Raw genomic sequence first — 20,331 nt, 5'->3', positions numbered from 1 at the left:
GCAAGATTTTCTCTTTGATATTTGCTAAGCGTTTAAAAAAAGATCTCATGTGAAGCGCAAACAGGCTTTATGAGAAACCGTCACGTAAATTCTAATATGAGACTTGTTCTTCATTTACTGGATTACACTGGTAACGTTGAAACTGATACTCTTATTGTATTTCTTGATTTTTATAAGGCAGTCGATGCTGTAGAACATCGTTTCTTATTTAAAGCACTCCAAACTTTTGGTTTCGGGCAAAACATACCGACATACCGACAGTTGAAATGTTTTATAAGAATACTGACAGCGGAGTGATGCTGTATCCAAGTGTGTGTTATTTTTACCTCATGAATAAAAACAAAATTCTTACATTATACATGACTATAGTCATATTTATATTTCTCTCGTAAATTTCTGTATCAACTAGGACTAACGATTGTATTTTGTAAAAAGCTTTTTATGTTGTTTTGGATACTTAGCATTTATATATAAGATGTTGATCCTCTGACAACGCCATGATCAAGGCAAGATTGCCGAAAATGTTTAGTCTCGGTGAACTGGGGAAAAGCTGTGTGATGTGTTTCATTTTTATGGACTTGTGTCTGCACTAGTCTGTGTGTGTTCTCAAAGTTAGAAATTATATACAATAACAAATAGACAGACAGGGGACAAATTAAAAGTAAAACCTGAATATATGCAAACTTGCTGAGCCGTTGTCGTGGAAACTGAAGCTCAGTCTCTGTCAGGATAGGTGAGATAAGGTCACAAATACCAGCCAACACAATATCCTCTGGTGTTACAGACCCTATTGGTATTTATCACAGATAATATTAAAATCAGTCAAATTAATTTCACTTTGATTTAGCCAAAAACTAACGTGATTTCCACGTATCCTTCATTATGGGACAGTGTCAGACCTAAATGCATTTAATGAGTATAATGTTTAAATATATACAAATATACACATAAACGGGAGGCATAGACAGTGCGTTGAGTCGATTGAAAATATTCTGCCAACATTCCTCTTTTGCCTTATTTGCAGCAACGGAGTTGCTTTTTGCTGTAATAATTTTTTTATATACTTTATTATAATGATAATGAATGATTCATGCGGAAGAAGGCAAACACCCCCTTTTATGGGAACACACACACAATTTAATATTTCAGGAAACTTTGGGCATGCATCAACAAGAAGTTTCACCAGGCGTTGAGCAATATCTTACAATATTTCTTAAGAAACACGGGATGAAATCAACACCAATGTTGAAACAAAAGCTGCAAATGTTGAAATTCTTAAAGGGGAAAAGAACAACTGAGCCTTGGTGAAGGATGAAAGTAAAAAAGAGAATACATAATATTTAATATTTATTTTAATCAAGTAATCTCATTGAGATTAAGATCTCTTTTGCAAGCCAGACCTGAGTACAGCAGCTAGAAAGAAGTCAGACGTCACTAAATAGATCTGAAGATGAAAGTTTACATTATATCATTTGGTCTTATGGAGATGGTGGGAGAGAGCACTGTCTGATGAAACCTGGGTTATGTGAATATGGTATGTGTTGTGTGATCTTGACTATGGCCCTGTAAATTAACCCAATAATTCAATGATAGCTGTATCCTTCTCATTTCCAGTTGCATTTCTCCCATTTCCACCTGTAATGCTGCTGTTAGGGTTGTTTTAGATGCACCTTTGCATAATCTCAAAGCCTGATATTGAAAACTATCTAACTTTTTGAGAGATGTGCTTGCTGCAGATTTCATGTTCTAAGCGGAGTCTAAGCGCCAAAGACTGTGTCAAGATTAACATCTCACATCATCTGTTTAAATTAACACTATCTTTACTTTTTTCACTTGTCTCTCCTGATTGAACTAATATTGTCCGAATTGTGAATTTAAACAAGAGTTTCTGCTTTCTCCTCATCTCTCACAGCTGTTGTTTCACCATCATTTAAGACTGTCAGACCTAAATTGCAAAACTTTGTATCGACAGTTGAAATGTTTTATAAGAATGTTGACAGCGGTGTGATGCTGTATCCAAACACTACACAAAGGTTTCCTGTTTTGAGCTCAGTTTGTCAAGGATGTCCAATTTCAATTCTTGTTTCTAAACGTGGTTGAATTACTCTCATTGCATGTTTTACATCATCCAGTTATTAAAGGTTAAGCTATTTTTGGTAAACATAGGATTGAAATTTTATATCACAAATATAACATTAACGTTTGATCATTGAACACAAATAGTCCTGTTAACTAGTAGCGACATGCACAACGTCACGCAGGCTAATAGGCAACCTGGGCATGTAACTGTAGCGACTAACTTATTGAGCTAAGCTAGCAGCTAACTTACAGGCTGACAAAATAATAGACACAAAAGTACCCTTATACATTTCTCATGTGTTTGAACAGTACGTTCTCTCAGTAAGATTAAGAGACAGTAGAGTTTGTCCTTAACCAGCATCAAAACAATTTGTACTGTTGAGGTCAGGGGAAAGTGTGGGTTAGTTTTACCTCATGAATAAAAACAAAGTTCTTACATTATACATGACTATAGTCATATTTATATTTCTCTCGTGAATTTCTGTATCAACTAGGACTAACGATTGTATTTTGTAAAAACCTTTTTATGTTGTTTTGGATACTTAGTATCTATATATAAGACGCTGATCCTCTGACAACGCCGTGATCAAGGCAAGATTGCCGAAAATGTTTAGTCTCGGTGAACTGGGGAAAAGCTGTGTGATGTGTTTCATTTTTATGGACTTGTGTCTGCACTAGTCTGTGTGTGTTCTCAAAGTTAGAAATTATATACAATGACAAATAGACAGACAGGGGACAAATTGAAAGTAAAACCTTAATATATGCAAACTTGCTGAGCCGTTGTCGTGGAAACTGAAGCTCAATCTCTGCCAGGATAGGTGAGATGAGGTCATAAATACCAGCCAACACAATATCTGTTACGGACAGAGAGGCAGGAGACAGATGTAGGTATATTTGGATAATTGCCAGAACAGACAGGTCAGCGGGTATGGAGATGGGAAAGCCCGTTGGAGGGAAGACTCGCTGGAGCGGTATGTAGGGGGAATAAAGACTATCATGTGGAGTCCTTCGATTAACGAAGTCGGACAACTGGCTGCGGTGAGTGCTGGGTGCTGATGGGGAGCAGGAGTGGGTGATTAACAGACGGTGGAGCCTGGCGTAGTGACAATATCCTCCGGTCTTACAGACCCTATTGGTATTTATCACAGATAATGTTAAATCAGTAAAATTAATTTCACTTTGATTTAGCCAAAAACTAAAGTGATTTCCACGTATCCTTCATTACGGGACAGTGTCAGACCTAAATGCATTTAATGAGTATAATGTTTAAATATATACAAATATACAAATAAACGGGAGGCATAGAGAGTGCGTTGAGTCGATTGACAATTTTCTGCCAACATTCCTCTTTTGCAGCAACAGTGTTGCTTTTTGCTGTAATAATATTTTTTATATACTTCATTATAATGATAATGAATGATTCATGCGGAAGAAGGCTCAAATTGCGCGTCAAACACCCCCTTTTATGTTGAAATTCTTAAAGGGAAAAAAACAACTGAGCCTTGGTGAAGGATGAAAGTAAAAAAGAGAATACATAATATTTAATATTTATTTTAATCAAGTAATCTCATTGAGATTAAGATCTCTTTTGCAAGCCAGACCTGAGTACAGCACCTAGAAAGAAGTCAGACGTCACTAAATAGATCTGAAGATGAAAGTTTACATTATATCATTTGGTCTTATGGAGATGGTGGGAGAGAGCACTGTCTGATGAAACCTGGGTTATGTGAATATGGTATGTGTTGTGTGATCTTGACTATGACCCTGTAAATTAACCCAATAATTCAATGATAGCTGTATCCTTCTCATTTCCAGTTGCATTTCTCCCATTTCCACCTGTAATGCTGCTGTTGGGGTTGTTTTAGATGCACCTGTGAGGTGAGTGCAGGGCTTTTATGCAGGCTGTGACTGGAGCTAATGGGGAGCAGGTGTGGATCATTAGTAGGTTGTGGAGCCTGGCGTATCCGTGACAGACTAACTATTGTATTTTGTAAAAACCTTTTTATGTTGTTTTGGATACTTAGTATCTATATATAAGACGCTGATCCTCTGACAACGCCGTGATCAAGGCAAGATTGCTGAAAATGTTTAGTCTCGGTGAACTGGGGAAAAGCTGTGTGATGTGTTTTCATTTTTATGGACTTGTGTCTGCACTAGTCTGTGTGTGTTCTCAAATTTAGAAATTATATACAATAACAAATAGACAGACAGGGGACAAATTATAAGTAAAACCTGAATATATGCAAACTTGCTGAGCTGTTGTCGTGGAAACTGAAGCTCAGTCTCTGTCAGGATAGGTGAGATAAGGTCACAAATACCAGCCAACACAATATCCTCTGGTGTTACAGACCCTATTGGTATTTATCACAGATAATATTAAAATCAGTCAAATTAATTTCACTTTGATTTAGCCAAAAACTAAAGTGATTTCCACGTATCCTTCATTATGGGACAGTGTCAGACCTAAATGCATTTAATGAGTCTTCTTCTTTTCCTTTCGGCTGTTCCCTTTCAGGGGTCGCCACAGCGAATCATGTGCCTCCATCTAACCCTGTCCTCTGCATCCTCTTCACTCACACCAATTAACTTCATGTCCTCTCTCACTACATCCATAAATCTCCTCTTTGGTCTTCCTCTAGACCTCCTGCCTGGCAGCTCCAACCTCAGCATCCTTCTACCAATATATTAACAGTCTCTCCTCTGAACATGTCCAAACCACCTCAATCTGGCCTCTCTGACTTTATCTTCGAAACATCTAACATGAGCTGTTGGTACTGATGAGCTGATGTACTCATTCCTGATCCTGTCCATCCTCGTCACTCCCAAAGAGAACCTCAACATCTTAAATTCTGCTACCTCCAGCTCTGCCTCTTGTCTTTTCTTCAGTGCCACTGTCTCTAAGCTGTACAACATCGCTGGTCTCACCACCGTCTTGAACACCTTTCCTTTCATTCTTGCTGATACTCTTTTATCACACAACACACCTGACACTTTTCTCCACCCGTTCCAACCTGCTTGCACTCGCCTCTTCACCTCTTTTCCACAGTCTCCATTGCTCTGAACCGTTGACCCTAAGTACGTAAAGTCCTGCACCTTCTTCACCTCTGCTCCCTGTAACCTCACCGTTCCACCTGGGTCCCTCTCATTGACACACATGTATTCTGTCTTACTGCGGCTAAGCTTCATTCCTCTGTTTTCCAGAGCAGACCTCCATCTCTCTAGATTTTCCTCCACCTGCTCCCTGCTCTCACTACAAATCACAATGTAATCCGCAAACATCATAGTCCATGGAGATTCCTGTCTAACCTCATCTGTCAGCCTGTCCATCACCAGAGCAAACAAGAAGGGGCTGAGAGCCAATCCTTGATGCAGACCCACCTCCACCTTGAACTCCTCTGTCACACCTACAGCACACCTCACCACGGTCTTACAGCTCTCATACATGTCCTGCACCACTCTAACATACTTCTCTGCCACTCCAGACTTCCTCATACAATACCACAGCTCCTCTCTCGGCACCCTGTCATACGCTTTCTCTAAATCTACGAAGACACAATGCAACACCCTGTGACCTTCTCTGTACTTCTCCATCAGCATCCTCAAAGCAAATACTGCATCTGTTGTACTCTTTGTAGGCATGAAACCATATTGCTGCTCACAAATGGTCACCTCTGCCCTTAGCCTAACTTCCACTACTCTTTCCCACAACTTCATTGTATGGCTCATCAGCTTTATTCCACTGCAGTTACCACAGCTCTGCACATCTCCCTTGTTCTTATAAATTGGCACCAGGACACTTCTCCTCCATTCCTCGGGCATCCTCTCACTCTCCAAGATCTTGTTAAACAAACTCTACTGCCACCTCTCCTAGACACTTCCATACCTCCACAGGTATGTCATCAGGATCAACTGCCTTTCCACTCTTCATCTTCTTCAACATCCTCCTCACTTCACTCTTGCTTATCTTTGCAACTTCCTGCTCCACTCCTGAACTTCTTTGTTCTCCTTGTCCACTTTCCTCTTTCCAGACGACCTTTTGAGTACCCTCCTACCTGTCTCCTGATCACATTAGCTGTAGTGGTCCAGTCATCTGGGAGCACTTCCTGACCACCCAGAGTCTGTCTCAGCTCCTCCCTGAAAACTACACGACATTCTTCCTTTTTCAACTTCCACCACTTCGTCCTCTGCTCTGCCTTTGTCCTCTTCATCTTCCTCACCACCAGAGTCATTTTACACACTACCATCCTGTGTTGTCTGGCTACACTCTCCCCTACCGCTACTTTACAGTCACTGGTCTCTTTCAGATTACAACGTCTACACAAGATGTAGTCCACCTGAGTGCTTCTACCTCCGCTCTTATATGTCACCCTATGTTCCTGCCTCTTCTGGAAGAAAGTGTTCACTACAGCCTTTTCCATCCTCTTTGCAAAGTCTACCCCCATCTGTCCTTCTGCGTTCCTGTTCTGAAGACCAAACCTGCCCATCACATTCTCATCACCTCTGTTCCCTTCACCTACATGCCCATTGAAATCTGCACCAATCACCACTCTCTCACCTCTGGGGATGCTCTGCATCATTTCATCTAACTCACTCCAGAATTTCTCCTTCTCTTCTAACTCACATCCTACCTGTGGGGCATAACCACTCACAACATTGAACATCACCCGTTCAATTTCCAGCTTCAGACTCATCAACCTGTCTGAAACTCTTTTCACCTCTAGAACACTCCTGACAAACTCCTCTTTCAGGATAACTCCTACTCCGTTTCTCTTCCTATCTGACCCATGGTAGAACAACTTGAACCCTGCTCCTAAGCTTCTATCCTTGCTACCTTTCCACTCGGTCTCCTGGACACACAGTATGTCCACCTTCCTTCTCTGCATCATGTCAATCAACTCTCTAGCCTTCCCTGTCATAGTCCCAACATTCAAAGTCCCTACTGTCAGTCCTACATTCTTAGCTTTCCTCTTCTCTCTCTGCCTACGAACACACCTTCCTCCTCTCCTTCTTCGTCTTCGACCAACAGTAGTCCAATTTCCACCGGTACCCTGTAGGTCAACAGCACCGGTGGCGGTCGTTGTTAACCCGGGCCCCGACCGATCCTGTATGGAAGTCATTGTCACGATTCACAAATGCATTTAATGAGTATAATGTTTAAATATATACAAATATACAAATAAACAGGAGTATAATGTTTAAATATATACAAATATACAAATAAACGGGAGGCATAGACAGTGCGTTGAGTCAATTAACAATTTTCTGCCAACATTCCTCTTTTGCCTTATTTGCAGCAACAGTGTTTTGCTGTAAAAAAATTTTTATATACTTCATTATAATGATAATGAATGATTTGTTCGGAAGAATGCTCAAATGGCACGTCAAACACCCCCTTTTATGGGAACGCACACACAATTTAATATTTCAGGAAACTTTGGGCATGCATCAACCAGAAGTTTCACCAGGCGTTGAGCAATATCTTACAATATTTCTTAAGAAACACTGGATGAAATCAATTCCATGTCGAAACAAAAGCTGCAAATGTTGAAATTCTTAAAGGGGAAAGAACAACTGAGCCTTGGTGAAGGATGAAAGTAAAAAAGAGAATACATAATATTTAATATTTATTTTAATCAAGTAATCTCATTGAGATTAAGATCTCTTTTGCAAGCCAGACCTGAGTACAGCAGCTAGAAAGAAGTCAGACATCACTAAATAGATCTGAAGATGAAAGTTTACATTATATCATTTGGTCTTATGGAGATGGTGGGAGAGAGCACTGTCTGATGAAACCTGGGTTAAAGAAGAAAGTTGATGACCACTGTCGTGATAACCATTATCTCTGATTGGGCTTTTAGGTTTTGTCGAGCCAGCTAACGCTAAGAAAACCTGGCTGTGTTGAACTTGCTTCGTAGTACACACCTCAGATCTCACCCCAGTTGAACAATTATGGAGGATTTTTGGAAAAAACTTCTGCAAACCAGTAAAACAATTAAGTCCAAAGTTTCCTAAGAAAAGCAGCAAACTGTTAATCATTGTCGTTATCAACATTTATACTAAGAAATATTTTAAGATATTGCTCAATGCCTTTGCGGTAAGGGAGGGACATGACGACACATCATCATCGATCGAACAACATAAAAGCAGCCACAGAGATCTATGAAGCACAGCTTTGGAGACGGAGCGAAGACTAGCGAAACACAGTCTGCCTGCCATCCCAACACGAGTGATCGACCGACAGAGATGGGAGGTAGAGTGACACTTTCTCTTTCAAGACTTTAATGAAGAATTTCTTAAAGTTAATTGTTATAAATATGGATTCCACTGCTAGTTTTGACAATAATGAGGTTGAAAATACATATTCAAATGCATATGATGGACCTCATTCTTCTAATTTTGAACCTGCTAAGCATCCAGGGGGCCAGTAATGGGCAGGAATGAGGAGAAACGGCCATCAGCATTAAACTGAGTTGTAGTGTTAGGAGAGCTGTTGGAGAGCTGACCAGCATTAGCTAAAGATACCTAACGCTGTGTTGTTTCACTTCACAGTGTTTTAAAGTTTGCTATCACGTTTGGTAGAAACCAAAAGTAGGGATCGTCTGATACTGGTGAGAGATACAACAGAAACTAAAGTGCAAGGAAAGTGCTCAGCCATTTTGTTGGGTATTTCCAGACAAAACTCCACATTTACAGTGTGGGAGAGAGAGACCAATAGGTCTTGTGTCGAAGTCTCTTTCCCTCTCAAATACAGTTTCCCCCCCTTCAAATAGTGTTTCCCGTTCCGTTGCCCACAGTGGTTGGGTTTAGGACTATGGTTAGGTTATGGTTAGCTGAAGACTGGTTGGGGAAACATTGAGCTCAGGATAAGGTAAGGGGAAACACAAATCAATGGCGAAGCAGACTTCAGTTCAACACCAGCGTGACGCTTGTTACATAGCGGCAAGGGTGGGGAAATTCGCTTGAAGTGAGTGCATGAGGTGGCAGGTATGATGTTGAATCAGCTGATAATCAAACAGCTGCAGGTAGTGGAGATGGTAAACTTTGATTTCATCTTTTAACAACTTTTAAGTGTTGAGAGAGACACATTTTACATCAAGATTCAGCCAATACCAGCCTTGTGAAATATTGATTGGTCTGTGCTGTAAATGATACACGTGGTGTTTTTTATGTGCCCCACAGTGGTGTCGATTAAAAAAAAATTATTTAATAAAATTATTTAATAAAACTAATTTCACATGGCTTGTAGTGGCTAAATCCAAATGTAAATCTCCAATACCTGCTGTTGTTTGATTATTAGGTGATACATATTCAATATCATACCTGCCACCTAATGTACCAACCTGCACCTTTGCTGCTACATATAGAAGTGGCATAGCCAAATGGAGTCCAGCCTATGGACACTGCCCAGACTCACTAACACCTACTACTGCTCAATGCACTGTGGAGTAATAGACTGCCTTATTATATGTGACATAATCTGATATGATGTTAAAAATAAATAAATAAAGCTTTTTTTAGGACATCGTTTCTCTGATTTTTGCTTGCTTGTAAAGCAGAAATTCAACCAAAATGTTTCACTTTAAGCAATGCATTTGTTGTGACGAAATACAAAAGATAAATAGAACAGAAATGCTTTAACAAAATAACATTTCATTTTAATGTTAATGTTATTATAATGTTCTGTTTTATGTATAGACAAAAAGGTGATGTTCACTGCAGTGGCAGATCACGGTGGGGAGTATGGACCCTTCTCGACAGACAGAACTCTGATTTTCAACAGAGTGATTACAAACAATGGTGATGCCTACAATTCCACTTCAGGTAAATACATCACATGCAGCCACACTCATAATCACCTATGTTGATTGTTTGGTTTGAGTATTGTTGAGACATTTTACATACTGGCTTCATGAATATACTGTAGCTGTGTATCATAAATCATATAAGTAATCCAATTACTGATAACCAGCACAATTCCAGACCAATAAAACTCCAATAATCAATATTTCCTATATTAACAAGGGATCAAATGACTTAATGTAAGGTGAAAGGCAGCTGTTTTTAGCAAAAAACATGAGACACACGACTCCAAATAAATATGTAAATAGTCACTTCTTAGCCATAACCACTTGATGGGGGAACATCACAAGTGTGTGTCATACAGCTTGTTGTGGAGTTCTTTTGCCCCAAAGCGTCCAAATATAGTAATTAATGCAGATTTAAAGAGAGACATGATCAGAACTTTTTGCAGCAGATTTTGCAACAACATCTTCTTAAAGATTACTCAAATGATGTGAAAACTCCACATAGGTTACATAGTATACAGTATATATTCAGTACGCCATACAGTATGTTTATACAGTATTAACAGTATTTATGTCTTCATAACTTTTATTACTTACCTGTAGTTTTTTTTTACTTATTTAGGTTTTAAAGAAATCTGTCTCATTAATTTGTTGAAATAAATAAATACATGGAAAATGACCAGAATATAAAAATGTAGCCTTTATACATAATAAGATTTGAATGTATTTTAATGCTAATTTCAATCCATTTTATTCCATTTAGTTTCAGAAAACAGCATATTTTCTATTTGTGGATACAGTTTACGGAGTTATTCATTTAACCATATTAATATGCACTGTTTGATATGTCTTTGATCGTAATGCAGGCAGAATGTTACAGAACTATCTAACATATCAATTCAAACTTTAAGATTTTCTACATGATGTTAATAGTTGATGCTCGAGAGTAGTCTCTGTTTTGTGTAGTGGGGGGGGAACGCTACTATCTGTATCTGTCTGTCACAAAAATATCTGTATTTGGATTGAACCAGAAGTTGGCGTGGTTTATGCCGGAAATTGTTAGACATTGTCAAGTCTGCTTCATTTTCTGCATTAAATTGTTTTCATTACCATTACCATTTATTTTGCTAACAAAATAATCTAATATTTTAACCATGTAACTGTATTCATTTTTTGTATCCATTCAGAGCGCATGCGTAATTATTATAGGGGTGTAACTAAATAATTGCATTCAGTTACACCCCTAACGTGTAGTGATGATAAACATTACTTAAAAGAGATCAAAGAGATTACTTTCAATTTGATCCACTCATTTTAAAGCTTTTCAGAAACCATTAAATTTGATAGTTTTAAATACTCTTTTGTTTCCACAGGTATCTTTGTTGCACCTTATGCAGCTGTTTATTATTTTACCTTCTTCTATCATGCTGGAGGAGCACGTAAATCAGCGCTGTCACTGATCAAGAGCAACAACGTCATTGTCACGACATCTGATGACAGTGCAGGCTCTGACACAGATATTAATGCAGGAAACGCAGCATTCCTGCACCTGAAAGCAGGAGAAGAGGTGTCTGTGCGTCTGCCTGCAAATTCTCGTGTTTGGGCAGCCGGCAGCACTACCTCCTTCAGTGGTTTTCTGGTCACTCAACTGTGAGAATCGATGATTTCAGAAAGATGATTCCAAAAACCTGAGATCAATGATGCATCTACTATATTACCATTAAAATTAAAATTTAAATTAAAACAGATGCCAGGACAAATGAAATATATCATTAAAACATTAGTCCAATGAGTCTTGACTGTTTCATGTCATGTGACAAGAAACATCCAAATGTAATGGTCCACAGAGGATCAACCCCATTCATTTTGGACACTGCATGAGCTTTCCTCTCATACCACCCTCAGGTCCACTTGTCAGTTTTGTACACGCGATATCACATGTACTATTAGGCAATTTGGCCAAAATCGTGCTAAAATTGTGTCATCTTCCCCAAAACCCATTTGATATTACATAGCCTGTGGCCTTTCCCTTTTCACCATCCACAGGGGAAACTAAATCAAAATGGCCATTTTATTGTTGGTTCTGTCCAACACTTGAGGGGAACAATACAACAGCTTACGACAACCTTAGACAGGTTGGATGTTTCCAAATGTTTCCTTTTTACGAGAGGCTCAGTGGGGTTACCTTGGTTTTGCACTTCTGGTCAGATGCTAGCTGCATTTCGTTGGCTATGTACCTGAACTTGCTCATTGACAAGAAAGTTGAATCTATTCTAAAATAATCTAATTAAATTTACCAGATAAAATTCAAATATTAAATATTGAATTACTGATCTCAGACTGTATGTGAGGGAAATTCCTGTTATAATCATGTTTTTTTCCAATCTAATTCAGCTTTTGCTAGCATGAATAGATGTGTCTTATATATCCACCATGATATTACAATGCTTAAGTTGTTGGGAAACTAAATACAAGTAAACTCATTATAAAAGAGTTTAGCCTGGAGGGGGGGTTGAAACCTCTTCCTGTGTACATGTGCTCTGAATGTTGATAATATATCTGTACAACAACGGGATGTATGTGTGGAGGAGTTTAAGGAGTAGGTGCAGGTGGCAGATGTTTGAGATGTTGTGAGGTACGAAGGCTAAGAGAAGAACAATGTCTTGACCAAGTAAAGAAAGGTCGAATAACACCTTGAGCAACATCCTCTTGTTGTTGGCTCCAGTTAATGTTATCTCAAAGTACTAGAAGAACCGAGGAGGGACTGCCTCTCCTCATATCTGTGTAATGCTGATGATGGCTCTTGCTTGCAAGCAATAAAGATTGACTGAGAATCTGAATATTGTTTCATCTGGTATTTGAGTACCAACTCTCACCCGCACTAGACGAGAACTGATTTTTCAGTTTCCACGACATTTACATATAACTAATGAGTGAAGCCTGCTGTTGAAATACGTAACATCATATTTGATACAAAGATATGCACTTACATGTCATCATACATCACTGTGTCGAGATTTACAACATTTATAAATATTCACACACATCTCATATATATGGATACACATATACACACAAATCATACAAAACAGAATATACAATATATGCAATATCACCGTAATATGCAAGTTATAGTGCAAAGCCTTGTTGTAGTGGTGGGAATGAGCGCAGTGCAAAGGGAGTGGTATGGTAATGAGACCGACATGAAAAACTTTTGTCCAAAGTTGACCCTGAATTATGAACTTTTATTAAAAATGATGAAGTAAAAATACGTTTTATAGGAATTCAAAAGTTAAAATGGAACCACAACATAATACATACTTATTGCACATATCGTTCACTCCCGTATGTCCAACTTCAGCTTGTCGTAAATATGTCTTAAAACTTAAAAAGCAGCAAGCCTGTGTGTTTTCCTTTAAAATAGATAAAATGATTTGGTTCTTTAAATTCTAAAATTATAAATTAATATGCAGGTGTGGACTGTAATGGACTCTAATACCAATAAACACAAGCTACAATCAAAAGGTCCAATCAGATGGTAACATTTGTTGGATGTAGTTGGTCAGTTCCAAATGACGACATCTTCTCCCCAACAGCAGCCTGATCTTTGTTTTTAACTTGATTTGAATTATTCCACTGTTGTGGGTGATTTAGAAAATAATCCCTCTAAGGCCTGCGCCCCACGAAGTGAACCACATGGACATTTACTGTCACTGATCTGGATGCAAAGTAGAAGCTAAATTTCAAATTCGATTTTAAATGTTCTCACTGCTTGGACAAATAAAACCCATGTATCTTAGACATTCTGTAAAAACATTATTACCAAGTTCATCACTCCAGACTGTCATTTCATCCATTTTATTTTTCACTCATTTAGAGGAAATATACTTTATATTGTATTTTTTTCCTCTACTAGTTACATTTACTAAAAAGAGCAATCATATAGAATTAATATATATAAATAAATGGCGCCATAAGTACAAAATCATTTCATTTGGTCTATATAATGTCTGAAAATAGTGAAAAATGCCCATCATAATTTCCCAAGCTGACATATTCAAATTCCAAATATTCAGTTTGAGAAGCTGAAACCAATGAATTTTGGAGTTTTTCTTGCCTAAAAGATGACTTACATGATTATCAGTTATTTGTTGGCGATTCATTTCCGTGATCACAATTCATAATTAATCTGGAAAGTTAAACAACAGTTTTTGAGGAACACATTTTAATTTTTCAAAGATTAAGTTGTGTACTTTGAATATAAATAAAAAGGTACCAGAGTGCATTAAAAAGCATCAAAATAGAGCTTGTGTATTAAAAAACAAAAATAACAGGGGAGGATCCCCCCCGGACCCCTCTACAGAGCTCCAGGCTTAGCCCCGAATGTCCTCAAATCCCACAAACGCCCCTGTGCCCTATCATTATGCAGCTTACCACGCTCACCTTCAGGCACAAAGTATGGAGGGCTTCCCTCAACGCTGATGTCACGAAGAAAAAGAATCTGCGGATGGCGGAGGATCTAACTTACTTAGACAGTGCGGAAATAAACTTTGGCCCTTTGTGAAGCGGGGAAAGACGACCACATGGCAGGGCGCTGTTGCCATTATTGACTGTGTGAGATTTACTGCATAAGGTGATTCAACTACTTTAGGTTTACTGTGTAACCTACATTTTGAGTGGTTTACTTTTTATTTTCATTTTCAAATAAGCCATATGTTCACTTCATTGGTTAGAAAACGAGAGAGATCCTAAGGATTTTTAGGAACAGTTTAAATCTCAGAGCCTTAAGTTCATAGTTGTCTTCAACAGACATCCAGTTCATGTCATTTTTCTTTCTTTATGCCAGACTTAAATTATAGTTCCTTAAAGATAATATCTCTTAATGCCAGAGGTATCCATGACAGTACTAAAAGGAAATCAGTTCTTATGTTCTCTAGATCAAAAATACTGACTTAATATTTTTCAAGAGACTCATTCAGGTGACAGTGATATGAAGTTTTGGAAAGCACAATGAGGTGACCAATATAATTTTTGTCATGCCTCTCAACATTCAGCAGGTGTCGCCGTCCTCCTTAACAAGTTTACAGGAGACATTGTTGAGTCAGACACTTCAGATGAGGGTCGATGGATAATCCTGGTTTTCAAATGAGATAAAACTTTTTTTTATAGTTTGTAATTTATATAGCCATAATAACACAACTCAAGCAAAGATAATGTTTATGCAACTTTGTATGAAACTAGAAGCACTCAAAAACAAATTTTAGGAAGCACACATGGTCATTGGAGGAGATTATAATGATGCTCCAGATGATCTTATAGATCGAGTACCTGCAGGAACTGTCCAGCACTCAAGATTCAGAAGTACTGCATTTATTTGTGAACATCTTTCAGTTATAGATGTTTGGCGGTTCTTAAATACTGATACCAAAGAGTTTACTTAGTGTGAAGCGCTTTGAGTAGTCGGAAAGACTAGAAAGTCGCTACACAAGTACAGCCCATTTACCATTTCAAGTTCAAGATCAGGGAATTAGCAATGATAAATGCTAAATAAAAAAATGTATAATATAGCTAAAGAAATCAGCATTATGGACCAATGAAATACATTAATGATTAAATATAATCTTTTAGAGGAAGAGGAAATACAAATGAAGAGACTCTGAGTACACGGACGACCTCGCGAAGACTGGTGAGAAGTACCAGGTAGATTTACTGCCAGGTGCTGACTGGTGGATGGAGAGCAGGTGAGCAGCAGCAGATGAGTAGCAGGTGTGTCAGTCTCTGATTGGAAGTTCACTGGAGGCCACGCCCTGCAGCACGCACACACACACACACACACACACACACACACACACACACACACACACACACACACACAAGACTTGTTCTTGATTTACACTGGTAACATTGAAACTGATGCTCTTATTGTATTTCTTGATTTTTCTAAGGCAGTCATTGCTATTTCCTATTGAAAGCGCTCCAAACTTTTGATTTCGGGCAAAAACCCCTTTTATGGGAACGGCCACACAATTTCTCAGGAAACTTTGGGCATGCACCAACCAGAAGTTTCGCCAGGCGTTGAGCAATATCTTACAATATTTCTTAAGAAACACTGGATGAAATCAACACCAACGTCTAAACAAAAGCTCTCAGGGTTGTTTTAGATGCACCTGTGCATAATTTCAAAGCCTGATATTGAAAACTTTTATAAGGCAGTCAATGCTGTAGAATATTGTTTCTTATTTAAAGCGCTCCTAACTTTTAGTTTCGGGCAAAACTTTGTATCGACAGTTGAAATGTTTTATAAGAATGTTGACAGCGGTGTCATGCTTTATCCAAACACTACACAAAGGTTTCCTGTTTTGAGCTCAGTATGTCAAGGATGTCCAATTTTACCTCTCTTGTTTCTGATCGTGGTTGAATTACTCTCATTATGTATGTTTTACATAATCCAGTTATTAAAGGTTAAGCTATTTTCGGTAAAGACATCGGATTGACCCAGTTAGCTGATGATACAGCTCTATTTCTAAGGGATAAACATCAGATTGAACATGCTATTTATATCAGTTTTTGGCTTTATCAGGTTTAAAACTAATAAATCGAAAAAATATGACAACATTAAATAACGTTTGATCGTTGAACACAAATAGTCCTGTTAACTAGTAGCGACATGCACAACGTCACGCAGGCTAATAGGCAACCTGGGTATGTAACTGTAGCGACTAACTTATTGAGCTAAGCTAGCAGCTAACTTACAGGCTGACAAAATAATAGACACAAAAGTACCCTTATACATTTCTCATGTGTTTGAACAGTACGTTCTCAGTGAATTTCTGTATCAACTAGGACTAACGATTGTATTTTGTAAAAACCTTTTTATATTGTTTTGGATCCTTTGACAACGCCGTGATCAAGGCAAGATTGCTGAAAATGTCTCGGTGAACTGGGGAAAAGCTGTGTGATGTGTTTTCATTTTTATGGACTTGTGTCTGCTCTAGTCTGTGTGTGTTCTCAAAGTTAGAAATTATATACAATAACAAATAGACAGACAGGGGACAAATTAAAAGTAAAACCTGAATATATGCAAACTTGATGAGCTGTTGTCGTGGAAACTGAAGCTCAGTCTCTGTGTCAGGATAGGTGAGATGAGGTCACAAATACCAGCCAACACAATATCATCTATTGTGTTACAGACCCTATTGGTATTTATCACAGATAATATTAAAATCAGTCAAATTAATTTCACTTTGATTTAGCCAAAAACTAAAGTGATTTCCACGTATCCTTCATTATGGGACAGTGTCATTTCGGATTTAATGAGTACAATGTTTAAATATATACAAATATACACATAAATGGAAGGCATAGAGAGTGCGTTGAGTCGATTAACAATTTTCTGCCAACATTCCTCTTTTGCCTTATTTGCAACAACAGTGTTGCTTTTTGCTGTAATAATTTTTTATATACACTTCATTATAATGATAATGAATGATTTGTGCAGAAAAAGGCTCAAATGGCACGTGAAACACCCCCTTTTATGGGAACGCACACACAGTTTAATATTTCAGGAAACTTTGGGCATGCATCAACAAGACGTTTCACCAGGCGTTGAGCAATATCTTACAATATTTCTTAAGAAACACTGGATGAAATCAACACCAATGTCGAAACAAAAGCTGCAAATGAGGAAATTCTTACAGGGGAAAAGAACAACTGAGCCTTGGTGAAGGATGAAAGTAAAAAAGAGAATACATAATATTTAATATTTATTTTAATCAAGTAATCTCATTGAGATTAATATCTCTTTTGCAAGCCAGACCTGAGTACAGCAGCTAGAAAGAAGTCAGACATCACTAAATAGATCTGAAGATGAAAGTTTACATTATATCATTTGGTCTTATGGAGATGGTGGGAGAGAGCACTGTCTGATGAAACCTGGGTTATGTGAATATGGTATGTGTTGTGTGATCTTGACTATGGCCCTGTAAATTAACCCAGTAATTCAATGATAGCTGTATCCTTCTCATTTCCAGTGGCATTTCTCCCATTTCCACCTGTAATGCTGCTGTTAGGGTTGTTTTAAATGCACCTGTGCATAATCTCAAAGCCTGATATTGAAAACTATCTAACTTTTTGAGAGATGTGCTTGCTGCAGATTTCATGTTCTAAGCGGAGTCTAAGCGCCAAAGACTGTGTCAAGATTAACATCTCACATCATCTGTTTAAATTAACTTTTTAACTTTTTTTTTAATCTTCACTTTTTGCTGGTCTCTCCTGATTGAACTAATATAGTCCGAATTGTGAATTTAAACAAGAATTTCTGCTTTCTCCTCATCTCTCACAGCTGTTGTTTCACCATAATTTAAGACTGTCAGACCTAAATTGCAAAACTTTGTATCGGCAGTTGAAATGTTTTATAAGAATGTTGACAGCGGTGTGATGCTGTATCCAAACACTACACAAAGGTTTCCTGTTTTGAGCTCAGTTTGTCAAGGATGTCCAATTTCAATTCTTTTGTTTCTAAACGTGGTTGAATTACTCTCATTGCATGTTTTACATAATCCAGTTATTAAAGGTTAAGCTACTTTTGGTAAAGACATCGGATTGAAATTTTATATTCACAAATATAACATTAAATAATGTTTGATCATTGAACATGCTATTTATATCAGTTTTTGGCTTTATCAGGTTTAAAACTAATAAATCGAAAAAATATGACAACATTAAATAACGTTTGATCGTTGAACACAAATAGTCCTGTTAACTAGTAGCGACATGCACAACGTCACGCAGGCTAATAGGCAACCTGGGCATGTAACTGTAGCGACTAACTTATTGAGCTAAGCTAGCAGCTAACTTACAGGCTGACAAAATAATAGACACAAAAGTACCCTTATACATTTCTCATGTGTTTGAACAGTACGTTCTCTCAGCAAGATTAAGAGACAGTAGAGTTTGTCCTTAACCAGCCTCAAAACAATTTGTACTGTTGAGGTCAGGGGAAAGTGTGGGTTATTATTACCTCATGAATAAAAACAAAATTCTTACATTATACATGACTAAAGTCATATTTATATTTCTCTCGTAAATTTCTGTATCAACTAGGACTATGTTATGGACAGACATGCAGGGGACACCGAGATGGAGATAGAATGTTCTTTATTGGATGACAGCCAGATAGTACAGGTGTACAGGTACGTAGATAGGGAAGTCTATAGGAGGGAAGACTCGCTGAGAGGGGGATCGCTGGAGACAGCAGAACGCTGGAGATAAATGTTATGCTGCGTAACATAGGGAGTCCTAGGTACAAACGAGATTGGACCTAGACTGAGGTGAGTGCAGGGCTTCTATGCAGGCTGGGATTGGGAGCTAATGGGGAGCAGGAGTGAGATAGGGAGCAGGTGTGGATGATTAGTAGGTTGTGGAGCCTGGCGTATCCATGACAGCATCCCCCCCTCCACGGCCAGCTCCCGAGGGCCGAAAAACCCCGCTCCCCGTGGTGGAGGACGACTACCACGTCAGCAGGGGTGATCAGGGTGGATGACCAGGGTTTGGGCATGTGCGGAGCTGGGGACCTCGGGCGGATGGCCTGGGGGCTGGGCAGGTGCGGAGCTGATTGCATGAGGTCTGTGACAAAGATCAACACCATCTGGAGGCCTGGCGGAATGCCGGTGGCACAGGAGGAAGGTCAAAGGAGGCCGGCAGCGAAGACGGAGAGTTACAGGAAGCCAGCGGCGAAGACGAAGGTGGGGACCTTCTGGAGGCTTGATGCAGTGAAGGTGAAGGCGGGGACCCTCTGGAACCTGGCGGCGAAGGCGGGGATCCCCTGGAACCTGCCGGCCTGAGGAGGAAGCGAAGACTGGGACTCCTGGAGGCTTGCCAGCCAGATCAGGGGGGCCGGCGTCGGGACCGCCGGGCAGAAAGCCGGCGTCTGGACAGCAGGGCAGCCAAAAACTAAAGTGATTTCCACAGTTAGAAATTATATACAATAACAAATAGACAGACAGGGGACAAATTATAAGTAAAACCTGAATATATGCAAACTTGATGAGCTGTTGTCGTGGAAACTGAAGCTCAGTCTCTGTCAGGATAGGTGAGATAAGGTCACAAATACCAGCCAACACAATATCCTCTGGTGTTACAGACCCTATTGGTATTTATCACAGATAATATTAAAATCAGTCAAATTAATTTCACTTTGATTTAGCCAAAAACTAAAGTGATTTCCACGTATCCTTCATTATGGGACAGTGTCAGACCTAAATGCATTTAATGAGTCTTCTTCTTTTCCTTTCAGCTGTTCCCTTTCAGGGGTCGCCACAGCGAATCATGTGCCTCCATCTAACCCTGTCCTCTGCATCCTCTTCACTCACACCAATTAATTTCATGTCCTCTCTCACTACATCCATAAATCTCCTCTTTGGTCTTCCTCTAGACCTCCTGCCTGGCA

General features: G+C 38.8%; 1 protein-coding gene across 1 annotated transcript in view; it reads left to right on the top strand.

The window, feature by feature from the left end:
- LOC122869871 (complement C1q-like protein 4) overlaps positions 1-12,724 on the top strand; it is a 38,113-nt gene extending 25,389 nt beyond the window's left edge. Inside the window, exons 2-3 of the mRNA XM_044183242.1 lie at positions 9,775-9,900; positions 11,258-12,724. Of these exons, the coding sequence (XP_044039177.1) occupies positions 9,775-9,900; positions 11,258-11,538 (407 nt within the window). The 3' untranslated portion in view covers positions 11,539-12,724. The remainder of the gene's footprint in view (positions 1-9,774; positions 9,901-11,257) is intronic.
- The last annotated feature ends 7,607 nt before the right edge of the window (positions 12,725-20,331 follow it).

This window comes from Siniperca chuatsi, linkage group LG22, assembly GCF_020085105.1.
Source record: "Siniperca chuatsi isolate FFG_IHB_CAS linkage group LG22, ASM2008510v1, whole genome shotgun sequence".
Lineage (NCBI taxonomy): Eukaryota > Metazoa > Chordata > Actinopteri > Centrarchiformes > Sinipercidae > Siniperca > Siniperca chuatsi.
This window is presented reverse-complemented; position numbering and strand designations above follow the sequence as displayed.